General features: G+C 52.8%; 1 protein-coding gene across 1 annotated transcript in view; it reads left to right on the top strand.

Annotated features, from left to right (window-relative positions):
- MGAT5B (alpha-1,6-mannosylglycoprotein 6-beta-N-acetylglucosaminyltransferase B) overlaps window positions 1-18,969 on the top strand; it is a 66,174-nt gene that overhangs the window by 28,649 nt on the left and 18,556 nt on the right. Inside the window, exons 9-10 of the mRNA XM_061141269.1 lie at window positions 14,667-14,798; window positions 16,132-16,265. Coding sequence (XP_060997252.1) covers window positions 14,667-14,798; window positions 16,132-16,265 — 266 coding nt within the window. The remainder of the gene's footprint in view (window positions 1-14,666; window positions 14,799-16,131; window positions 16,266-18,969) is intronic.

Below are 18,969 nucleotides of genomic sequence, written 5' to 3'. Positions count from 1 at the left end.
ACCATGGCTTGAAATTCCTCCCTCTGGAATCATCCTTTTAAGTTGATGTGCTTGTCTTCAGTAGGCTTAGGAAAGATGAAAAGTGTCTTCAGAGAGGAACAGCACGTGTAAGTGTGGATGTGGGAGACGGTCTGCTTTGTAGGGGGAGAAGGTGACAGGGCCTGACGAAGGGGCTGCATGGTTGTGGCAGCATTTGGAAACACATCCCAGGTCAGGAGCAGCGAGTTCTGGGGGAGGAGGTTCCACTTGGAAACAGCAGCTCCGCCTCCTCTGGTTGAATCACCTGAGTGGGAATGAGCGAGGCTGGGAGCTGTCCCGGAGGCTGGTGCTGAACTGTCAAACTAGCTTCCCAGGGTTGGGAGCGGGAACCAGCCACACGTCCCCCATGCTGGCTCTCACCCTGTGGCATTTTGTTGTCAAACAAGCTGTTCCCATTGTGCGGGCCACTTCAAAGCTGGGCGGGCCCTCTTGCTGCCCGCCAGCACGCACTGCTGCTCACCGCCCGCCCCTGCTCCCTCTGAACAGAGAGCTTGGGAGACGCACCTACACTGTGGAGCAGAACACTGCAGAAGCAGCTGACATTTGCAAATAATGCAAAGAGGCATCTCTTCCTGGCCTCAAAGCTTCCTATGGGAAACTCAGATGGGACGGGGGAAGAGGAGGAGGAAAGAGACAAGGGACCCGAGGTGCAGGAAGTCAGAGAAATCTCAGACAACTTAGGATGGCGCAGCCAGTGCTGTGGGAAGCCAGACCTGCCTCAGGCAGAGCAGTAAGCAAGGATTTGGGGACCCTTGTCCCCGGGTCACCGGAGACTCCAAGATGCAGTGTGAAGAATCCTGTGGATGGGGACCATCCAGAGCCTGCATCTCAGGCTCTGCCACACACAAGTCCCCTGCAAATGTGGAGCATTCTTCTGTCAACACCACCAACACCCGGCTCCACCTCTAGGTTAGATGAATTCACGTTTATCAGCGTTAGCTGGACTCCTCCCTTCTGACTGTGCATCTTCTGGGGCCAGAGAGGTGAGAACTTCCTTTCCTAACTGCTCCCTCAGGGAATGGGCAGGCTCCCTGAGTTTGTGATGGCCCAACATCACACTCAGAGAACCGTCTTTGTGTGAGAGAGCAGCTATTCGACCAGTCTCCCTAAGAGGCGGGAATTTAAAGAACCTTTTATTCATTTATTTTATTATTTAGTTTTGGCTGTGCTGGGTCTTCATTGCTGCACGTGGGCTTTCTCTCGTTGCAGCGAGCAGGGGCTGCTCTCCCGTTGCAGTGCATGGGCTCCTCATCGTGGAAGCTTTTCTTGTTGTGGAGCGTGGGCCCTAGGGTGCCCAGGCCTCAATCACTGCGGCATGTGAGCTCAGTAGTTGTGACACACAGGCCCGATAGTCCTGGCTCATGGGCTTGGTTGCTCTGTGGTGTGTGGGGTCTTCCCGGACCAGGGATTGAACACATGTCCCTGCACAGGCAGGTGGCTTCCTTACCGCTGAGCCTCCGAGGAAGCCCGAGAGGCAGGACTTTAACTCAGTTGTTCTGCTCAGCCCCTGCCGGGATGTCTCCTCTTCCAACTTCAACCCTGAGTCTTCACCTGCCCAGACTACTTCCTCCTCCTCTGGCCACTCACTGGGCCCGGCTGGAGCTGAGCCTGTGATCAGTGAGGTTGCCGATGTCCATCACAGGGCCAGAGCAGTGAAGATGGAGGTCACTGCACTTGGGCGGTCTTGAAAGTGAGGCCCTTGTGAAATACACCTGAAATACGCCCCTGCTGCCATTTCTTTCACTGCATATGTGCACGCTTATGCATGCACGCATGCCCCTGTGCACAACCACATATGTACACCCTTGTATGTATGCGCACCCCTGCATGCACACCCCTGCGTGAAGAGGCATGCCTACACACACACACAAACACACACCCTTGCACATGGACATACACATACCCCTACGTGTGATATTTAGCCCATGGCACACTTGTGCACATCTATGCACCCAAGCACACTCGCATGCACACAGGTACACCCCCATGCACACACACCCCCCCACAGAGGATCCGTATTTTCCATATCCACCAATGTGTCACCCATGCAGAGCTGAAACTCACTGGAGCAGGAGCTCTTGAGAGGTTACCCCGTCTCCACTTTGCAGTTTGTTAAGCGGGCAGGCCCGAGGCAGTGCCCAGACAGCTCTGCCCTGGGCTCCCTGTGGGGTGTAGGGGTCACAAACGTTCTTGCTCAGATGGGGCAGAATTGTGTAAACAGCTTAGCCACCTGAGGGAACAGTCTCAGGAAGGTTTTTTCTAAATCTGATACCAGGTACAATTTAAGACAACTGAAAGAATAAAAATTAAAAAAAGAAAACCTCCTTCCCTGGGAGACATATTACAGTTATGTCTATAAAACTAACAGCCTCCGCTGTGTTGAAATTCATTTCAGGTAGGAATTCTTAACCCTGGCTGTAGTGGAACTGCCTTGGAAACTTATTGGCCTTTGGGTGTCTCGGTGTCTCTCATTTAATTGGTCTGGGGTGGGGCCGAGTATCAAGTTTTCAAAGCTTACCCTGGCGATCTATGATCTAATGAGCAGTGATGGTTGGGAAATAGAAAAGTTGAGGATGTGGCTTTTCGACGCCCCACCCCCCACCTCCCAGTCTGTTTAGCGGGATAGCGGTGCAGTCAGGATACTGCAGTGTGTGAATAGTTACCGAGGAACAGGCCTGGGCTGAGGGCTCAGCACCCTAGAGGATTTGTGAGAAGATGTGTGAATTCCTCCTGAGCCCGCCTTTGCAGACTTGAAAGCACCCGTGTTACCCCTTGGCTGCAGGGCAGGGCTGAGTGGAGGAGGCAGGCCAAAGAGGTACCCCCCAGGGGTGGCCCAGGAAGCTGGGCCTCTTGCACCCCTCCTGGGACATTGTGTGAACCTGCTGACCTAGAATGTATTGGGTTAGCCAAACAATTCCTTGGGGGTTTTCTGAAACATCTTATGGAAAATCCCGAATCAACTCTTTGGCCAGCCCAATACTTCATGCCATGCCCTTTCCTGGATGTACTTTTTCCTGGTGACAGTTGCTGGTCGGGCCTAGCCTATGAGCTCCCCAAACTCATTCTCTGCCAGGACCACCCGAATGCTACATACCTGCAGGCCTTTCCTTGAGTGGACGTTAACATACAGAGGTGATTTAGTTTGCTAGAGTTGCTGTAACGAAGTACCACAGACTGGGAGGTTTAAACAACTGAAGTGGGTGGCCTCCCGCCTCCGGGTGCTGGGAGTCTGAGATCATGGCGTTGGTAGGGTTGATTGGTTTGGAGGTTTTGAGCTTCTGTTGGTCGTCGGTGATCTTTGGTGATCACTGGCTTGTGGAAGCATCAGCTGCATCTTTGCCTTCTTCTGCACGTGGCATTCTCTCTGCGCATGGGTCTGGGTTCAGTGGCCCCCTTCATATAAGGCCACCAGTTGTATGAGATCAGGACCTACACTAATGACCTCATTTCAACTTGGTCACCTTTGTAAGAACCCTACCTCCAAACAAGGTCCCATTCTGAGGTTCTGGGGTTAGGACTCCAACATATGTTTGGTGGGGGGACAACAAGGCAACCCGTAACAAGATTGTGACCGTTTGAGCCTAGAAAGGGGTCACGGGCAGAGAGACCACTGAATACAGGCATGGCGCTGCCGTGGGCTCTGCGGGAGGTGGGGTCATCTGGGGGTCCCGTCTCCCAGCCTGGCAGAGCCGTTCTATGCAAGAGGCACCAAGGTCATGTGAAAATAGGTCAGCAGGGTGAGCAGATAATCCGAATTCTGAGAGTCACAGCCTGGCTCCTGCTGCAGAAACGTCTCCCTGGTCCAGCGAAACGCCGCGCGTGGGGAAGGCAGCAGGCTGAGGATGCTGCCCGTACATTTGTTGTAGTTTATTCACAGATGTTCGCGGCAGATGTCTTGGTCACTGACTCGACAACGAGGCTGGACAGACTAGCCGCTTTTCTCTGCTCCTTGTGTTTTTGTGTTTTAATTAACTGACACGCTGGCATGATGTTTGGGGCAGTGCACGGAATCCACATCTGGTTTTGCTTCCGCAAGATGTTTCTGGGGTGACAGTGGCGGCGGCAGCGGCAGGTGGGGACAATGGGCTCTGATCAGACTGCAGCTTGGGGATGTCAAGCAGTCCTGCCTGCACCCTGCACGTGCAGTGGGAGGAGACACGAAGCCAGAGCCCCCGTTGGCTGCATCTGAGACGTCCCCAGGGATGTCCAGATCCACGGTGGGCATTTTAAAACGAAGCCTTTCCCCTTCCCGCCTGCCCAGGATCGGCTGTGCTCATCCATTTTATTTGCATAATTTCAAGCATCATTAATAGTACATGGCATGAAGAAAAATGACTCAGCTCTTCCTCCTTCCATGAGTGAAATTGGGTTTAGTAGAAAATTAGTTGACTTAACTGGCAAATGATGAAAGCTTGAGAGGAGAATGTTTAAATAAGGAGGGCGAGGAGGGGAGACACTTAGCTGTCAAGCACCAGCCCTGGTGGGAATTGGTCTCTTGGTCTTTCTGTTTGATCAATGTTTGTTCAAGGGAAATACTGGGGAGGGTCCCTGGAGAATGACGAAGGCAGGGACCATGTCCTGTCCTTTGTACTCAGCCCAGCTTGACCAAGCTGTAGCCAGAAAACCCTCTAAGCAGCCAGTCCAGGTAGGCCTCAGGGTTGTTTTATATTTTTTAATATTTATTTATTTGGCTGCACTGGATCTTGGTTGTGGCATGCTAACTTAGCTACAGCATGTGGGATCCAGTTCCCCAACCAGGAATTGAACCCCAGGCACCCTGAAGTGGGAGCTTAGAGTCTTAGCCAGTGGACCACCAGGGAAGTCCCTGTCAGTTCAGTTCAGTTCAGCTGCTCAGTCGTGTCCGACTCTTTGCGACTCCATGGACTGCAATACACCAGGCTTCCCTGTCCATCACCAGCTCCCGGAGCTTACGCAAACTCATGTCCATTGAGTCAGTGATGCCACCCAACCATCTCCTCCTCTGTCGTCCCCTTCTCTTCCTGCCTTCAATCTTCCCCAGCATCAGGGTCTTTTCAAATGAGTCAGCTCTTTGCATCAGGTGGCCAAACTATTGGAGTTTCAGCTTCAGCATCAGTCCTTCCAGTGAATATTCAGGACTGGTTAGCTTTAGGAAGTCCCTGTGAGCATGTTTAAATGCTGGTGTGAAGGAGCCAGAAAAGGCAGTGGTTGAAGCTCCAGGAAGAAAGACATTATCGTGAACCGTGGCCCAGAGGGTGGCCCCCAGGAGTAAGGGGAAGAGAGCAGGATGTAGTGGGGCTGCCAGTGGGGTTACAGGGATGATGGGGCCTTCCCACTGATGCTTTTTATCTTTTAGAACATTCTCTTGTTTCGGCTGCTCTGGGTCTTCGTTGCTGCGTGTGGGCTTTCCATCGTTGCAACCAGCGGGGGCTACTCTCTAGTTGTGGTGCCCGGGCTTCTCATTTCAGTGGCTTCTCCTGTTGCACAGCATGGGCTGTAGTACACACGGGCTTCCGTAGTTGCAGCGTGTAGGCTGAGTAGTTGCAGGGTGCAGGCTTCAGTAGTTATGGCTCACCAGCTTAGTTGGTCTGCAGGCTGTGGAATCTTCCCAGACCAGGGATCGAACCCGTGTCCCCTGCATTGGCAAGTGGATTCTTACCACTGTGTCACCAGGGAAGTCCTTATTTCATCTTTGATGTAGGAGGAATGAGCATCTTCTGGGAGTGAGGTGGAGGGGGCAGGAGGTGTGAGGACAGTAGATGAGACAGGGACACCCCGAAGGCTGCCCTGGACTTCTAATGTGTTAACCCTTCACAAAAACCCTTGAACCAAATACGGCAGAAATCTGATGACTTGACAAGGCTGGGAAGTGGCAGCATAGATATTCATCATGTCATTGTACTATTTTCTATAACTTTCTGGACGCTTGAAGTATTTGATTGTTCAATTAGAACAGGGGAGGAAGAGCCATGTCCAGCTTCTGCTTGGCACTTAGCAGACCCTGTACACAGTGGCTCTTTCTCCTCCACCTCTTCCTAGAGGAGGCATGAGAGGCAAGTGGCTAATTTACAATAAAACACTCCATCCCCTCTCCCTTCTGTTTGTTTTTGGCCACACCAAATGGGTTATGGGATCTTAGCTCCCAGACCAGGGATCAAACTGTGCCCCCTGCACTGGAAGTTAGGAGTCCTAACCACTGGACCCCCAGAGAATTCCTGCCTCTCCCTTCTTTTGCCTTCCTTCTCCTTGGGTTCCTGGGGGGCCTTTTAATCTCTGTTGTGGGATCCCATTCAGCACAGCTGGGACACCACAGAAGGTGGGGGGCCTCTGCTGCTGGGGGCCCAGAGCCTCCCTGGTCCCCGGCCTTCATCCTTCCCAGGGATCCAGGAGAGATGATTCCCTGCTCCTCCCCCTCCAAGCTGCTCTGAGCCTCAAAGAGTGGGAGTCTGTTTCTTGCAAATCAAGTCCCCTAAGTCTTGACCTCATGGATGCAGTGGCCAAGGCGCCTTTTCCAGCTCTGGTCTGGTCCACATTGGGGCTGGGAGGTTGCAAAGGAAGAGCGATTTAAAAGAAATCACGGGCTCTCAAGAAAGGTTCATGCAACCAAGTGGGGTGGAGAGAACTTGGGGGGAGTCAGAGAAGAAAGGAAGAGGAGGGCTGGCTTCTGCAGGCTTTTGAAGGAAGAGTAAGGAGGTGGGATTTGTCCTGGGGGAGGGGAGGAACGCATCCGTATACCTTCAAACCTTAGGAGCCATGGGTTCTTGTAAAGGAAGGGGGCATCCTGGCCAGGAGAAGGTCTTGTCCCATGGCAGCAGGAGAGGAGGGAGGCAGATGGTGGGATGAACTTCCTGGAGACTGACGTGCCCCCCACGGGAGGGATAAAACTCTGCTGCTCCCAGCTCAGGACGGGGTCAGGGCTGGCCTGGGACTTTTCTATTCCTGGTGAAGCTGGCAGAAGACAGAATGGTATGAATAACCCCTAACACTCCTTCCAACTTCCCCGAAATCATCAAAGGGCTCCCGTAAAGAGAAGACTTTTCTTGGAACCAGACTGTTCTTTCCTGGGCTGTTCTGGAATGGACTCAGATCCCTGCATGGTTCATGGCTGGCACCCCAGGGCTGTGTCTTTAACCCACATCCCCCACAGGACTTGTTCCAGTGTGGCTAAGAGCAGGGTCTCACCCCATCTTTGTTTCCTCTATGAGTTGGTTCTCCACAAAGGTTTGTGAAATTGGATAGAACAGTGAGGGGCTCCCCAGGTGGCGTTGGTGGTAAAGAACCTGCCTGCTAAGGCAGGAGATGCAGGAGACGCAGGTTTGGTCCCTGGGTCGGGAAGATCCCCTGGAGGAGGGCATGGCAACCCACTCTAATATTCTTACCTGGAGAATCCCATGGACAGAGGAGCCTGGCCGGCTATGGTCCATAGGGTTGCAAAGAGTCAGACATGACTGAGGCAGCTTAGCACACAGCATGCATAGAACAGCGAGAGCGCCTAGGACGTGAGAATCCCCAGAAAAACTGAAAAACCAACATCCCAATGACAGGCCCCACCCGAGAGCCAAGAGGCGGCCCCTCTGGGACCGGCCTGGCCATCAGAAGCCAGAATAGATCCAAACCTGCAACTGGGCCTAAGAGCCACCTTCACGGAAAGCCTGGCTTGGCCAGAGGAGCCTGGATTCCTGCTCAGCACTCACGCGCATGGTTACATAAATGGGAAGGAGGCAGGGGACAGCCAGAGGGATGCGTTCCTGGCACCGCAGCCCCCGGGGAGCTGGAGGAATGAGTCTGTGGTTTCATCCACTTCTCCTGGGAGTGGCAGCCCTATTCTTAGCCCTGAGTTTGCTTACTAGGAAGGAACGCTGGGGAAGAAAGTGTTGGCTTTGGACCACAGGCCCGATGCAGGCCGCCCAGTTCCCTTTCAGCATCCTCCTGCTTGTACTTCCTTTGGGCTTTGGCTGAGGCGTGGCTGGAGTCAGCTCTGATCTGCTTTTCCTTTGAATTCCTGCTTCCTCTGAGCCCTGACTCCACTGGGGACCTGGCCATTCTCTTTAGCTGTGATCCCTGACCCTCCGAGGGCACTGTCTTGTCAGGAGACAGAAGCTGTGGGTGGACCCATCATGAGGGCATCATAAGGCTACTTTTGTCAGGCTCAGGAAGGTCAGCTCACGCTGGGCAAGAGAGGAAACCTGGCAGGAGAATTTAATTCCTTCCTCGTTAGTGATGCTAACCAGCCTTCTACAGCAGCTCCTTAGATGCCCAGTTATCTTTCTGCGTTTGCTTCTTTGTGTTCCTTGTGTTCTGGGGAAGAGGCGGCAGGTGCTTTAACAATGGACCTTGGGAGAGAGACAAGGTCAATGCCATAGTGCTCGGGGGATGGGCACCTGATGGCATCAGAGGGCTAGCGGACCCCGGAGGAGACAGGGGTCCTGGGTTGCCCAGTCAGGTGCTCCCTGTAATGAGATGGATCCAGGGAAGCTGAAGTTCCCCTGTTCTCTTAGCTCTTGAAGGCAAAGATCTTTGAGCACTTTGTAAGGATGCTTTTTAATTAGGTCCTTCCCACACAAAGACAGACAGAGAGAGAGAATAGTCTGTTCCAGAATTTGAGCGCTACCTGGAGAGCTTATTTCCAGCCACAGACCAAGCACAGGGAGACATAAACCCGAAGAGTTTTTAGCCTTGGAGGGGCCGTGGAGATTTGTCCTGGTCACAGAATGGGAGCACACAGGAGCCCTTCTACGTCTGTGCAAGGCAGCCCAGCAAGTTCGTGCTGGAGCTCACACCCAGGGATCCTCTTCACTGTTAGAACTTGGCACTTTTTTCTTTTTTGGTACATGGGAAGAAACAATATAAATTCAAAACTTACAGATAAAGGTTAGCTCTATCCCTCATCTCTTTTAAACATTTATATGCATAGAACTCAGCATTTTGATTCCTAGCTGAGAGTTGTTTTTTTTTTTTTTTTTTTCTTCTATTGGGCATGGGTTGTATTTTTTCTTCTCCACCTTGTTGTAACCTACCTTTGGATCTTTTATCTTTTTAAAAATATTTATTTATTTGACTGCACTGGGTCTTTGTTTCACTTGGACTGTCTGATTTTTGTTGGGGCATGTGGGTTCTAGTCCCCTGACCAGGGATTAAGCCCAGTGCCCTGCATTGGGAGCACAGAGTCTCTGCACCACTGGGGAAGTTCCACCATCTTTTGATCTTTTGGCCAAGAGTGGCTAATACATTTTGCTCTGCCTATTTGCTGACCCTCTCCATTATTGGGGTGGGGGGGGGTGCTTCCCTAGTATCTCAGTTGGTAAAGAATCTACCTGCAATGCAGGCGACATGAGTTTGATTCCTGGGTCAGGAAGATACCCTGGAAAAAGAAACGACAACCCGGGAAATCCCGTGGACAGAGGAGCCTGGCGGGCTATAGTCCATGGGGTTGCCAAGAATTGAAAATGACTAAGCGACTAACACTTACTTCCATTGTGGGGGGCCCTGTAGAAGATGGGGCAGGGGTGCCTCTGGGGGAGAGAGTGCTGGGTGTGTGTTTGTGGGGCTGTACATGGACATTGTGAGTGTGGACAATCTGGTTTGGGGTTTTTAGAAAAATTTTTGTAACATACATATAGTTTACCCATCTTAACCACGTGCAGTTCAGTGACATTAGATACATTCACACAGTTGTACAACCGTCACCACCATCCGCCTCCAAAGCTCTTTCATCTTCCCAGACTGCAATTGTCCCCCTGAAACCCTGACTCCCCATCACCCCTACCCCCCCCCCCAGGTTGGTGTTCATGGGTGGATTAGTCTGGGTTGGGAATATGGACCAGATGACTGGGTGACCGATACAAGGACCATGTCCCTAGATCACCCCTCCCCCATCCCCTTTGTCTGCATTGAGACTCCCCCTCAGGTGGCCTGAGAACACTTAGAAATTCATTCCAACTGCCCAGATTGGCAATTCCACGGAAAATTCCCAAGCGCTGGGGGTGGCCGTGGGCGGGAGGACAGGGGCTGCTAGGTGGGTGCGTCTGAAGCCCCTTCATGCTGAGATGCTGCTTGTCCCCATCTCAACAGTGCCGTGGGGGTGGGGAGGCTTCCCGAGCCCCTCCTGACGCAGCTCTGGGTAAGAGTCGGAAGAGAAATGAACTTAATTTTGGAATTACGGGACCGTCTGGACAGAGGACTTTTAAGGAGTCAGCGTGTAAGGTGGAATTGTACAACTGAGCCTCCCTGGGCACCTTTGGCTGAAGGTTGTCAGGAGAGTGTTTTTCAATTCATGTTGCTGCTCCAACCAACCACTTAGCATAAAATTGCCCATAAAAGTGAATTTAAATTACAAGTGATAAAACCATAGCCCCCTCTCCCCTCGACTGACCCTCTCAGCTCTTCTCTGGACGAGCTCAGATGCCTCCTGATGAGAGTAATGAGGAAACTGCAGACGCATCTCCAATGCAGTCACTGTAAACTGAAAATCTTTGTTTTCTGTGGCTGCGGGGATGGTGGGGCTCCTCGTTAACTCCCCCTGGGAAGGGGACCTGCTGTCTCTGGGCTGATTTGTCTCTCCTCCTCTTCTTCCTGCCATGATGTCCTTTGGGGACCCGTGGGGCCACTTGTGTCCAGTTCAGACCAGGAGGTCTTGATAACCCTTGGAGATGCCCACATGAGCCCTGGGCTCCTCTTGCTCACCCGCCCCTTCTCTCCTAACATGCTTTTCTTGACCATATTTTCAACCTTTAAACCAGTTCTCCCTGGGGGGTTCACCGGCTTTATTGCTTTGTTAATTCATTCATGAACACGATACTTATTGGGTCAGATCCTGTCCCAGCTCTGTGCTTTCAAAGGTAATCTAGCCCTGCCCTGGGGGGAGGGGTGCCCAAGTGAGGAGGTGACTCAAGGCAGTGCAGAAGGATGGTAGGGAGGACAGTGGGATGCTGGGGTAGGGGTATCAAAGGAGAAGGGCGTCTCACTCTGTTCAGAGGGCCAAGGAAGGCTTCCTGGAGGAGGAAAGTGAAAGTTGCTCAGTCCTGTCTGACTCTTTGCAACCCCATGGACCGTCCATGGAATTCTCCAGGCTGGAATACTGGAGTGGGCAGCCTTTCCCTTCTCCAGGGGATCTTCCCAACCCAGGAATCAAACCAGGGTCTCCCGCATTGCAGGCAGGTTCTTTACCAGCTGAGCTACCAGGGAAGCCCTCCTGGAGGAGGAAGCAAGGTTTGAGTCAAGGAGCAGGAGGTAAGAAGGCTCTGAGAAGGATCAGATGCAACCAGGAGTGACTGACCAGGTTGACACTGTGGGAACATCTCTCCATGAAAGAGTCAGGCAAGACTAGAGGGAGGCGGAAGGGAGAGGAAATGATTTCCAGATTCCAGCTGAAAACGACTGGGGCCTTAGGTGAGGGGTATGTGTATGTTGGGGTGGGAGTCAGGAATTTCCAGACTTGGCAATTCAGAAGGTGAAACTGATGACTAAAGTCATAACAATCAGTGGGACTTTCACTCTCCTTGCCTCACTCGATCTTATCAGGAACCTGGTGAGGTAGGCATTTTTTGTCTTTTGCTGATGAAAAAGATGAAATTCCTAGAGGCTATGATTCCTCCAAGGTTAGCAACAAAACTGGGACTAGGGCCGATCTCTGCTGGCAGCCTGCAGCTCCAATTTCGGGATGTCGCTGTGGACTGATGACACACCGCTGTACTGTCTGGTGCCCGGTGAGTCTGGGGAGAAAGGAGAGATCGGCCAGTGGGAGCATGGGTGCTAGAGCCTACTGCCTGGGTCCCAATCCCAGCTCTACTCCTCCCTGGCTCTGTGATCCTAGGTAAATTACTAAACCTGTTTCTTAATCTGTAAAGAGGGGAGCAGGTTAGGAATGGGTCTGATCTCATAGGGTAGCTGTCCAGAAGAAAGGGATTGATGAGTTAATGAGTTGAAAGCCTGTAGAATGGTGCCTGTGTTCAGAATGGTAGCCATGAAGTTGAGGGAGATGATGATACAGGCTCTAGAACATCAGTGTGGAGTCATCCTCCCAGGAGAGGACCATGACTCGTTCATCGGGCCTCCCAGTGGTCCTGTGTCTGGGGCTGGGGCTGGGGCCAGGGGTGTGGCTGGGGCCCATGACTTTGTGGTACCACTCATGGCTACAGAGGGACAACACGTTGCCTGGTAACCAGCCAGAAAGGCAGTGTGGGGAAATCATGTGACTGGTGCAGGTAGCAGCAACTAGACCCACCTACAGGTTATATTTTGAGAATCGTCTTCATTTTTCCCAGACCCAGATTCCATGAGGGAGGAGCAGCCACCCCCTCCCTCACTTCTGCAAGAGGCGTCATCACTTTGTCTTTCTATTTGTGGTTCTCAATGGAGTGGAGGCAGTGGGGAGGGGGACCAGGGTCTGTCCTCAACCCAGAGCTTCTATAACCCAGGACAACAATGATGCCCCATCTGACTGGAGGAGTGTGGGGGTGTGTGTGTGAGAGACAGCCATCCTTGAAAGAAAACAGGATCCCACAGAGTAGAATAGAAAACCTGCTTGACACTTAAAAAATACCACCAGATATTTCATAAAGTCTCCAGGTTATGGGCGCTGCTTCCTGTGATAGCTCCAGACCTCTGAGGTCTAGGCTTTCTGAGGACTTCAACAAAAAAGCTGAAGTATTTCTTCTTTGCTTTCTGAGTATTTCAACAAAAAAGCAGAAGAGGCGGGCCCTGCCTTAGAAGTCCTGGCTTTGAGAATCCTGCCTATGGTCATCTGGTTGGATAGAGGGATCACTGGAGATTGGATGGGTGGGGAGTAGGGGAGCTTTGCCTGTTTTAAGTTTAAAGATAAGAAACTACTGTGCAAAATAGTTGAGTATTATCTATTAAATTTAACAATTACTCCTAGATAAATACTTGAGAGCTTCAGAATTTTTATTTCTGATTATATATCCCCCAAAATTCTTGCACATGTACATCAGGAGGTGTATGTATAAGGATATTTATATCAACAATGGGCAACAGGAGCAAAAATCAGAAAACAATCCATAAGCCTTTCCACTGAATGAATAAACTATGGCATATTCACACACACACAAGAGAAATGGGGAGAAAATGGTTATAAGATTTTTGCACTCCAGTATTCTTGCCTGGAGAATTCCATGGACAGAGGAGCCTGGTGGGCTGCAGTCCGTGGGGTCGCAAAGAGTCGGACATGACTGAGTGACTAGCAGACACATACAGTCCCCACTTAGCAGCAGAGGTTCTCACACTTGGGGCGCTGGTGTGGGGAAGCTGAGTGAGGCTGGGGTGCACTGGCTGGTGGGGAGCGGTACAGAGAAACCCCCCTCTGTCTTGCTGCCCTTCACTGCTGGCACAGGCCAACCCCTGACGCCTTGATCCTCGTCTCCCAGAGCTCCCCTTGACATCGTTCCATCATGGCTTTGTCATCAGGTTGTCATAAACGTCGCTGAAAAGGCTGCGCTAGGGCAGTTTGCTCTGGGGGACGGTGCATCCAGAGCCTCTGTTGGTGTGCTGCTGAGTGTGAGCAGGAGAGTGCAGAGGCGTCCAGGTGCCGCTTTTCCGCCTGCTTGAATTGTCTCAAGGAGCTCAAGATGTGACCCAGGGAACAGATGATAATCGTGGCCCTTTTGCCGGGTGGATCCCTGCAGGGACTCACTCGGAGGGAGGTCTCACGGATGCCCTCCAGCATCTGGACCATGAACCCAAGGGAGGCAGGAATCAGCAGGATGTGAGAGGTTGCTGGGGGCCCCCCCGAAAAGGAGGGCTTCCCTGGGGGCCGACACTACTCCCTGCCAGGCTCAGCCACTCAGTACAGACTTACTGAGTCACTGATCTAAAAACCCCATCATCCTTGTAGGGGGTGTGTAGGCAGGCTTAGCAGGGGCTCCTGGAGGGTGGGCAGGGGTGAGCAGGACAAAGTTCATGCTGGCACTGTGGGGGCCGGGCAGGGGCCTCTAAGCCTGTCTCCAGGGAGGTGGACCTGGGAGAAGGGAGGCCATGTCCTCCAGGCTCCAGTGTGATGACCCAGAGACTCCGAACTGGGTCACCAGAGGCAGCCCTGTCCCAGAGGAAATCGTGCGAGTAAGTGACCCAGCAGGCAGGGTCCCCCAGTGGACCAGGGCTGGGCTTCTCCGTGGCCAGGAACCAGTCAGCAGAGCAGGATTGTATCTTCTGGGACTTGGGGTTGGGGACCCTTCAGCTCCAAACAAATGCTGAAGCTGCGCTGAGGGCCTCGACTGGTGTTCATGGTACTTTGTGAGTGTCCACACCCCCTCTGGATGGACACAGCTCTGTGGGGATCAGGTTTGTACAAATGAACAGAAGGTTCTCTTCCTTCTGGCATGTAGCCCAGGCCAGGCGCAGGCTTGGCAAGGTAGCCCAGGCCGGATCTCAGTTCCATTTGCCCCTTGTTGGAGGCTCTTGTGCAGTGAAAAACCTATGCAACTGTACATGGCGGCCCTGTTGGCTTCCTCTACAAGAGTCGGCCAGGATTCATGTACAGACCTTACTTTCCTTTACAGTGTCCCCATCTCCCCATTTTATTCTGGGCTGTAGGAACCAGGGTGAGGTCCAGATCCCCCAAACACAAGGCTGGATGGGAAAGTGGGTCTGTGGGTCCCTCTTAGGGCTCAGACTCTGAAGGGTTCTTCTCTCAGTAACTTAGGGGTGCCGCCAGGCCGGGGGAACTGCCCGCTCACCATGCCACTGCCGTTCGACCTCATCTACACAGACTACCACGGCCTGCAGCAGATGAGGCAGCACATGGGACTCTCCTTCAGGAAGTACCGGTGAGAGGGCAGAGGGAGGGTGGTGACTGCCCACTGTTCCCCAAGGTGGGGTTGCACTGTCCTGGGTTCCAGGGTGGAGCGAAGGCTCACCTCCCATGCCCCCCACCCCCTACCTTCCTTCCCGGACAGCTCTGCCTCCTGGCTAGGGCTGACTCGGATGACAATTAATAAACCACAGCCAGGCGCTCCAGGGCCTCTCTGCTGCTGGGCAGGCTGGGGGGCGGCGGGGATGAGGTCAGGGCTGACCCCACTGGAGAGGGCAGAGGAACAGCAGGGAGTGGTGGAGGGAAGATGGCACAGGATCAGGCATGACCCCTGCGTGTGAGGACCTAGCAACTCCCTCCCCACCCCTCCCCCGTCCAGCCCGCTCTTGGGTGGGAGGAAGGCCAATGCCATCGCTCCATCTCTCTGCAGCCAGCAGGATATGGGGTTTAATTTAGCACAGAGAGCCCTGCTATTTATTACGTGTGCTCCAGCCTCATTGACTATCCCACATGATTTTATTAGGAAAAAAAGGGACAGGCAGCGTTATTGCTTTTATTATTAATGCATGTTCTCTGTGCACTCGGGGCCTCCTCCTCCCAACCCTGCCCCTTCTCTGGGGCGGGGAGGAGTGCTAACCGCAGCAGTCCGGACACTGCTGGGTCACCTGGAAGGACTCTGGGTGGGGGAGCACCTTGGAGGGGCATCTGAGCCTCAGTGGTTTTCTTTAGGTGCCCACTCCTGGGGTGGCTGAGATGCAGGGAGAGGTTCTGGGCTCTGGCCTCAGGGTGGGACAGAGCCCCCATCGGCTGGGAGGCCCACCTGCAGTAGCCATTCTTGCAGAGGAGACTTTGAGGCACGCCGTAGCTGGTTCTCTGGGGCCCTTCTCTTCTGCATCTCAGCCCAGAGAGGCCAGGCACTTCCTGGGGGTGTCAGGCTCCTGAGCAGAGGGGCTGGGGACTCCCTGCCCATGAAAGTGCAAATTGTGCAGGTGAATCCTGGGCAATGGGGAGGGCCCGCATTCCAGGAAGGGCCTCCCCTTCTAGGCTCCCTTGAGGCAGCTGTAAAAACTAATAGTTTCTGAGTTAGTGGTCCATGGTTCACACAAGGCTCTGAGATGATTCAGTGGTTGTTATCCCCCTTTGACTGATGGGAAAGCTGACCCAGAGAGGTTAAGGCACTTGCCTGTGTTCACACAGCCAGCTAGTGTCTGAGCCCAAGCCCTGACCACACATTGCACTACCCTGACCAGCCACCTTTGGGTTCCAGAGCCCATGGCTGGGGCCACCCCAGCCCAGGGAGACACCGGGAGATTGGTGACCTGGGTTCCTGGGGGGCGGGGTGGGGGCAGGTGCCGCATTCGGGTCATCGACACCTTTGGGACTGAACCTGCGTACAACCATGAAGAATACGCCACGCTGCATGGCTACCGGACCAACTGGGGCTACTGGAACCTCAACCCCAAGCAGTTCATGACCATGTTCCGTGAGTGTCCAGCCACCACACGGGGTGGGGCGGGCTGGGTGGGGCCTCTCCAAGGGGTGGGGAGGAGGCAGGTCCCATTCCTTCCTCTCCTTCCTTTCGGAGCCTGTGTGAGGAGAGGGATGCATCCAGCCATCCGCCTTGGCTAAGAAAGCCTCGATCCCCTCTCAGCAAAGGTGTGAACCACAAAGGAAGCCTCTGGTGGTGTGTGGAGGGGGAGGGGCTGCCTGGGGTGGGGGTGGGGCGGCATGGTGGCCTTTTCAACACCTGGAGGATGCAGCCTTTGTCCTCCTGGACCACAGGTTGCCCTCAGAGAGCAGCTGAGCACAGGGTTTCAGACCAAAGAGGATTCTGTGGCCTTCCAGAGGCATTCCAAAGTGATGGAGACCTAATGAGTGGTGAGGGGCAGCACAGAGAGGCTTTCTAAGCAGAGGAAACAGATGTAGTGAAGATGGACGTGGAAAGAACAGAAGGTTCTGGAAATGCAGGTGTTCCAGGAGGCTCCAACACTGGGGATGATGAGAAGTCAGGCCGTGGGTGGGGGCTGGAGCCGCTTCAGGCAAGGGAGGCCATTTGAGCTGAGCTTTCGAGATTTTTTAATGAGGCTTTAAAATGTGTACACACTGACCTCCCCTCTTCCATGCAGCATGCTGAAAATAATTTAACCTTTTCTTGACAACTCGGGGTCAACGCTCTATCTCTCTGGCGTGGAGCCTGCCCTGCGGGGCCGGCGGAGCTGTGCAGAGCCGCGTCCCCTGCCAAGTGGCCCCTTGTCCTGTCGCTGTGTGATGTGGTGCTTTTTCTCCTAGTTGGGAGGCTGTCAGCTGTCACTTTTAATCGTTGTTAGGCTATCTGCCTCCCGCGGCATCTTGCACACCTAATTGGCGGCTCTTTGAAGGCTGTGGGTCAGAAAGTCAGACAAAGCATCCTCATCAGGATTGTCTTTAAGTTAAGAGTGACTTTGGTTCCAGGCAGGGTCCCGAGGAATTTGCTTATAAGTCAAGTAGCTGATCTTTACTCAGTCCGTCAAGTGACTGCATCCCTTCTGGGTGTTTAGTGACTTCTTTTGTGTTACTCTTCAGGTTCTAGGCTGCATTAGAGGTAGATGAGATTTTTGAATAATACACAAGCTTGATTTGGAGAAGGAAACGGCAACCCACTCCAGTATTCTGCCTGGAAAATCCCATGGTTAAAGGAGTCTGGCAAACTGCAGTCCATGAGGTCACAAGAGCTGGACACGACTGAGTGACCAAACCACCACTAGTGGCTTGATTGGGAAGGTGGGACGTTTCCTTGGAGCCCAGATGAGGAAACTGAGGCCCAGAGAGGTGGAATGTCCTGTCTGAAGTCACATGGTTTTGTGGGTGCCAGACTCCCTCCCCGGGGCCCATTGCAGGGCTGCATGAGGCTTCTCCATGAGAAGAGTGACTGTCCTAACAGGTCATCTGGTGGCAATGTGCTCCCAGCCCAGAGATTGGAGTGGGGTGGGTGGGTAGTGGTGGTGATGCTCTGGACTGTAGAAATAGCGTATGTGACAGCAGAGAGGAAAAACACAGGATCTGGAAGCAGAGAGGTGGCTCTTTAGCAACGATTCCTAAGTTTATATTGGATACGGTAATTTGAGAGTCACTGCATATTCCTGAGCTAGGAAATGTCATGAAGACTTTTTTGGTTGTTGTTGTTGTCATGCCATGTCGCTTGTGCTTTGCTTGCGGGATCTTGTTCCCCAACCAGGGCAAACTCCTACTCATCCTCCAAAACCCCATGTCAAATGTCTCTCTCTCTCTCTTTTTTTTAATGTCTCTTCTTTTTACCAGCACTTTCACTAATCACCTTATCTATTTCAGGCAGAATGTGTTTATAACTCTTAAACCTAATTCTGTTAAAGCATATATTGAAATATGAGTTATTTGCTTATACATTTATTTCCACTGATAGCTTAGGAAACACTCAAAAAGGAGCCACTGACTGATTTAGCTTTATTTCCCTGGAGCCTATTGAGGTCTTCAGAAAATGTTAATTGATTGAATAAATTAAAGAAAGAGAGAAAGAAACACAGACTTGCCTGTTTTAATGATATCCTAAGTCCAGGAAGGAATTCATGAGCAGACCTCTTTCCAATCTAGCTGGTTGATTTACCCAAAGAGCCACTGGGAGGCTGGCTGCCTCCCCCCACCTTGCCCTGCCCCCAGGAGCTCTTTTTCATGGTCCCTGTTATTTTAATTGGTTGCAATGCTTCCCTGTCCCATGTCTACTAGTTTAGCTAATTTTTCTAAACCTGTCACTTCTCATGGAGTTGGCAAAATGAGATTTTCTTGAAAATGGGAGAAAATGGTGAGCAGGAGGGAGGCCTGGTTGCAGCCCCAGCTGGAGCCAGAGAGTAAGTACAGAGGCGAGGGTGGGGCTGGGGAGGCAAACTGAGTCAGGGAGAAGAGTCTGTCTGCCCTCCTGGGGCTTCTCCCCGGCCTGGGCAGAGCCTCCTGAGACAGGAGAGCTCCCTGAGCTCTGAGCATCACAGAAACAACTCCTGGCCTCCAGCCCCTCCCTCTCCCCACCCCCACCCCCAAGCCTCTGAAACCCTAGTGTGCGCTTAATCGCTCAGTTGTGCCTGACTCTTTGCGACCCCATGGACAATGGAGCCTAGCGGGCTACAGTCCATGGGGATTCTCCAGGCAAGAATACTGGAGTGAGTTGCCATGCCCTCCTC

This window comes from Dama dama, chromosome 5 (assembly GCF_033118175.1).
Source record: "Dama dama isolate Ldn47 chromosome 5, ASM3311817v1, whole genome shotgun sequence".
Classification (NCBI taxonomy): Eukaryota; Metazoa; Chordata; class Mammalia; order Artiodactyla; family Cervidae; genus Dama; species Dama dama.
This window is presented reverse-complemented; position numbering and strand designations above follow the sequence as displayed.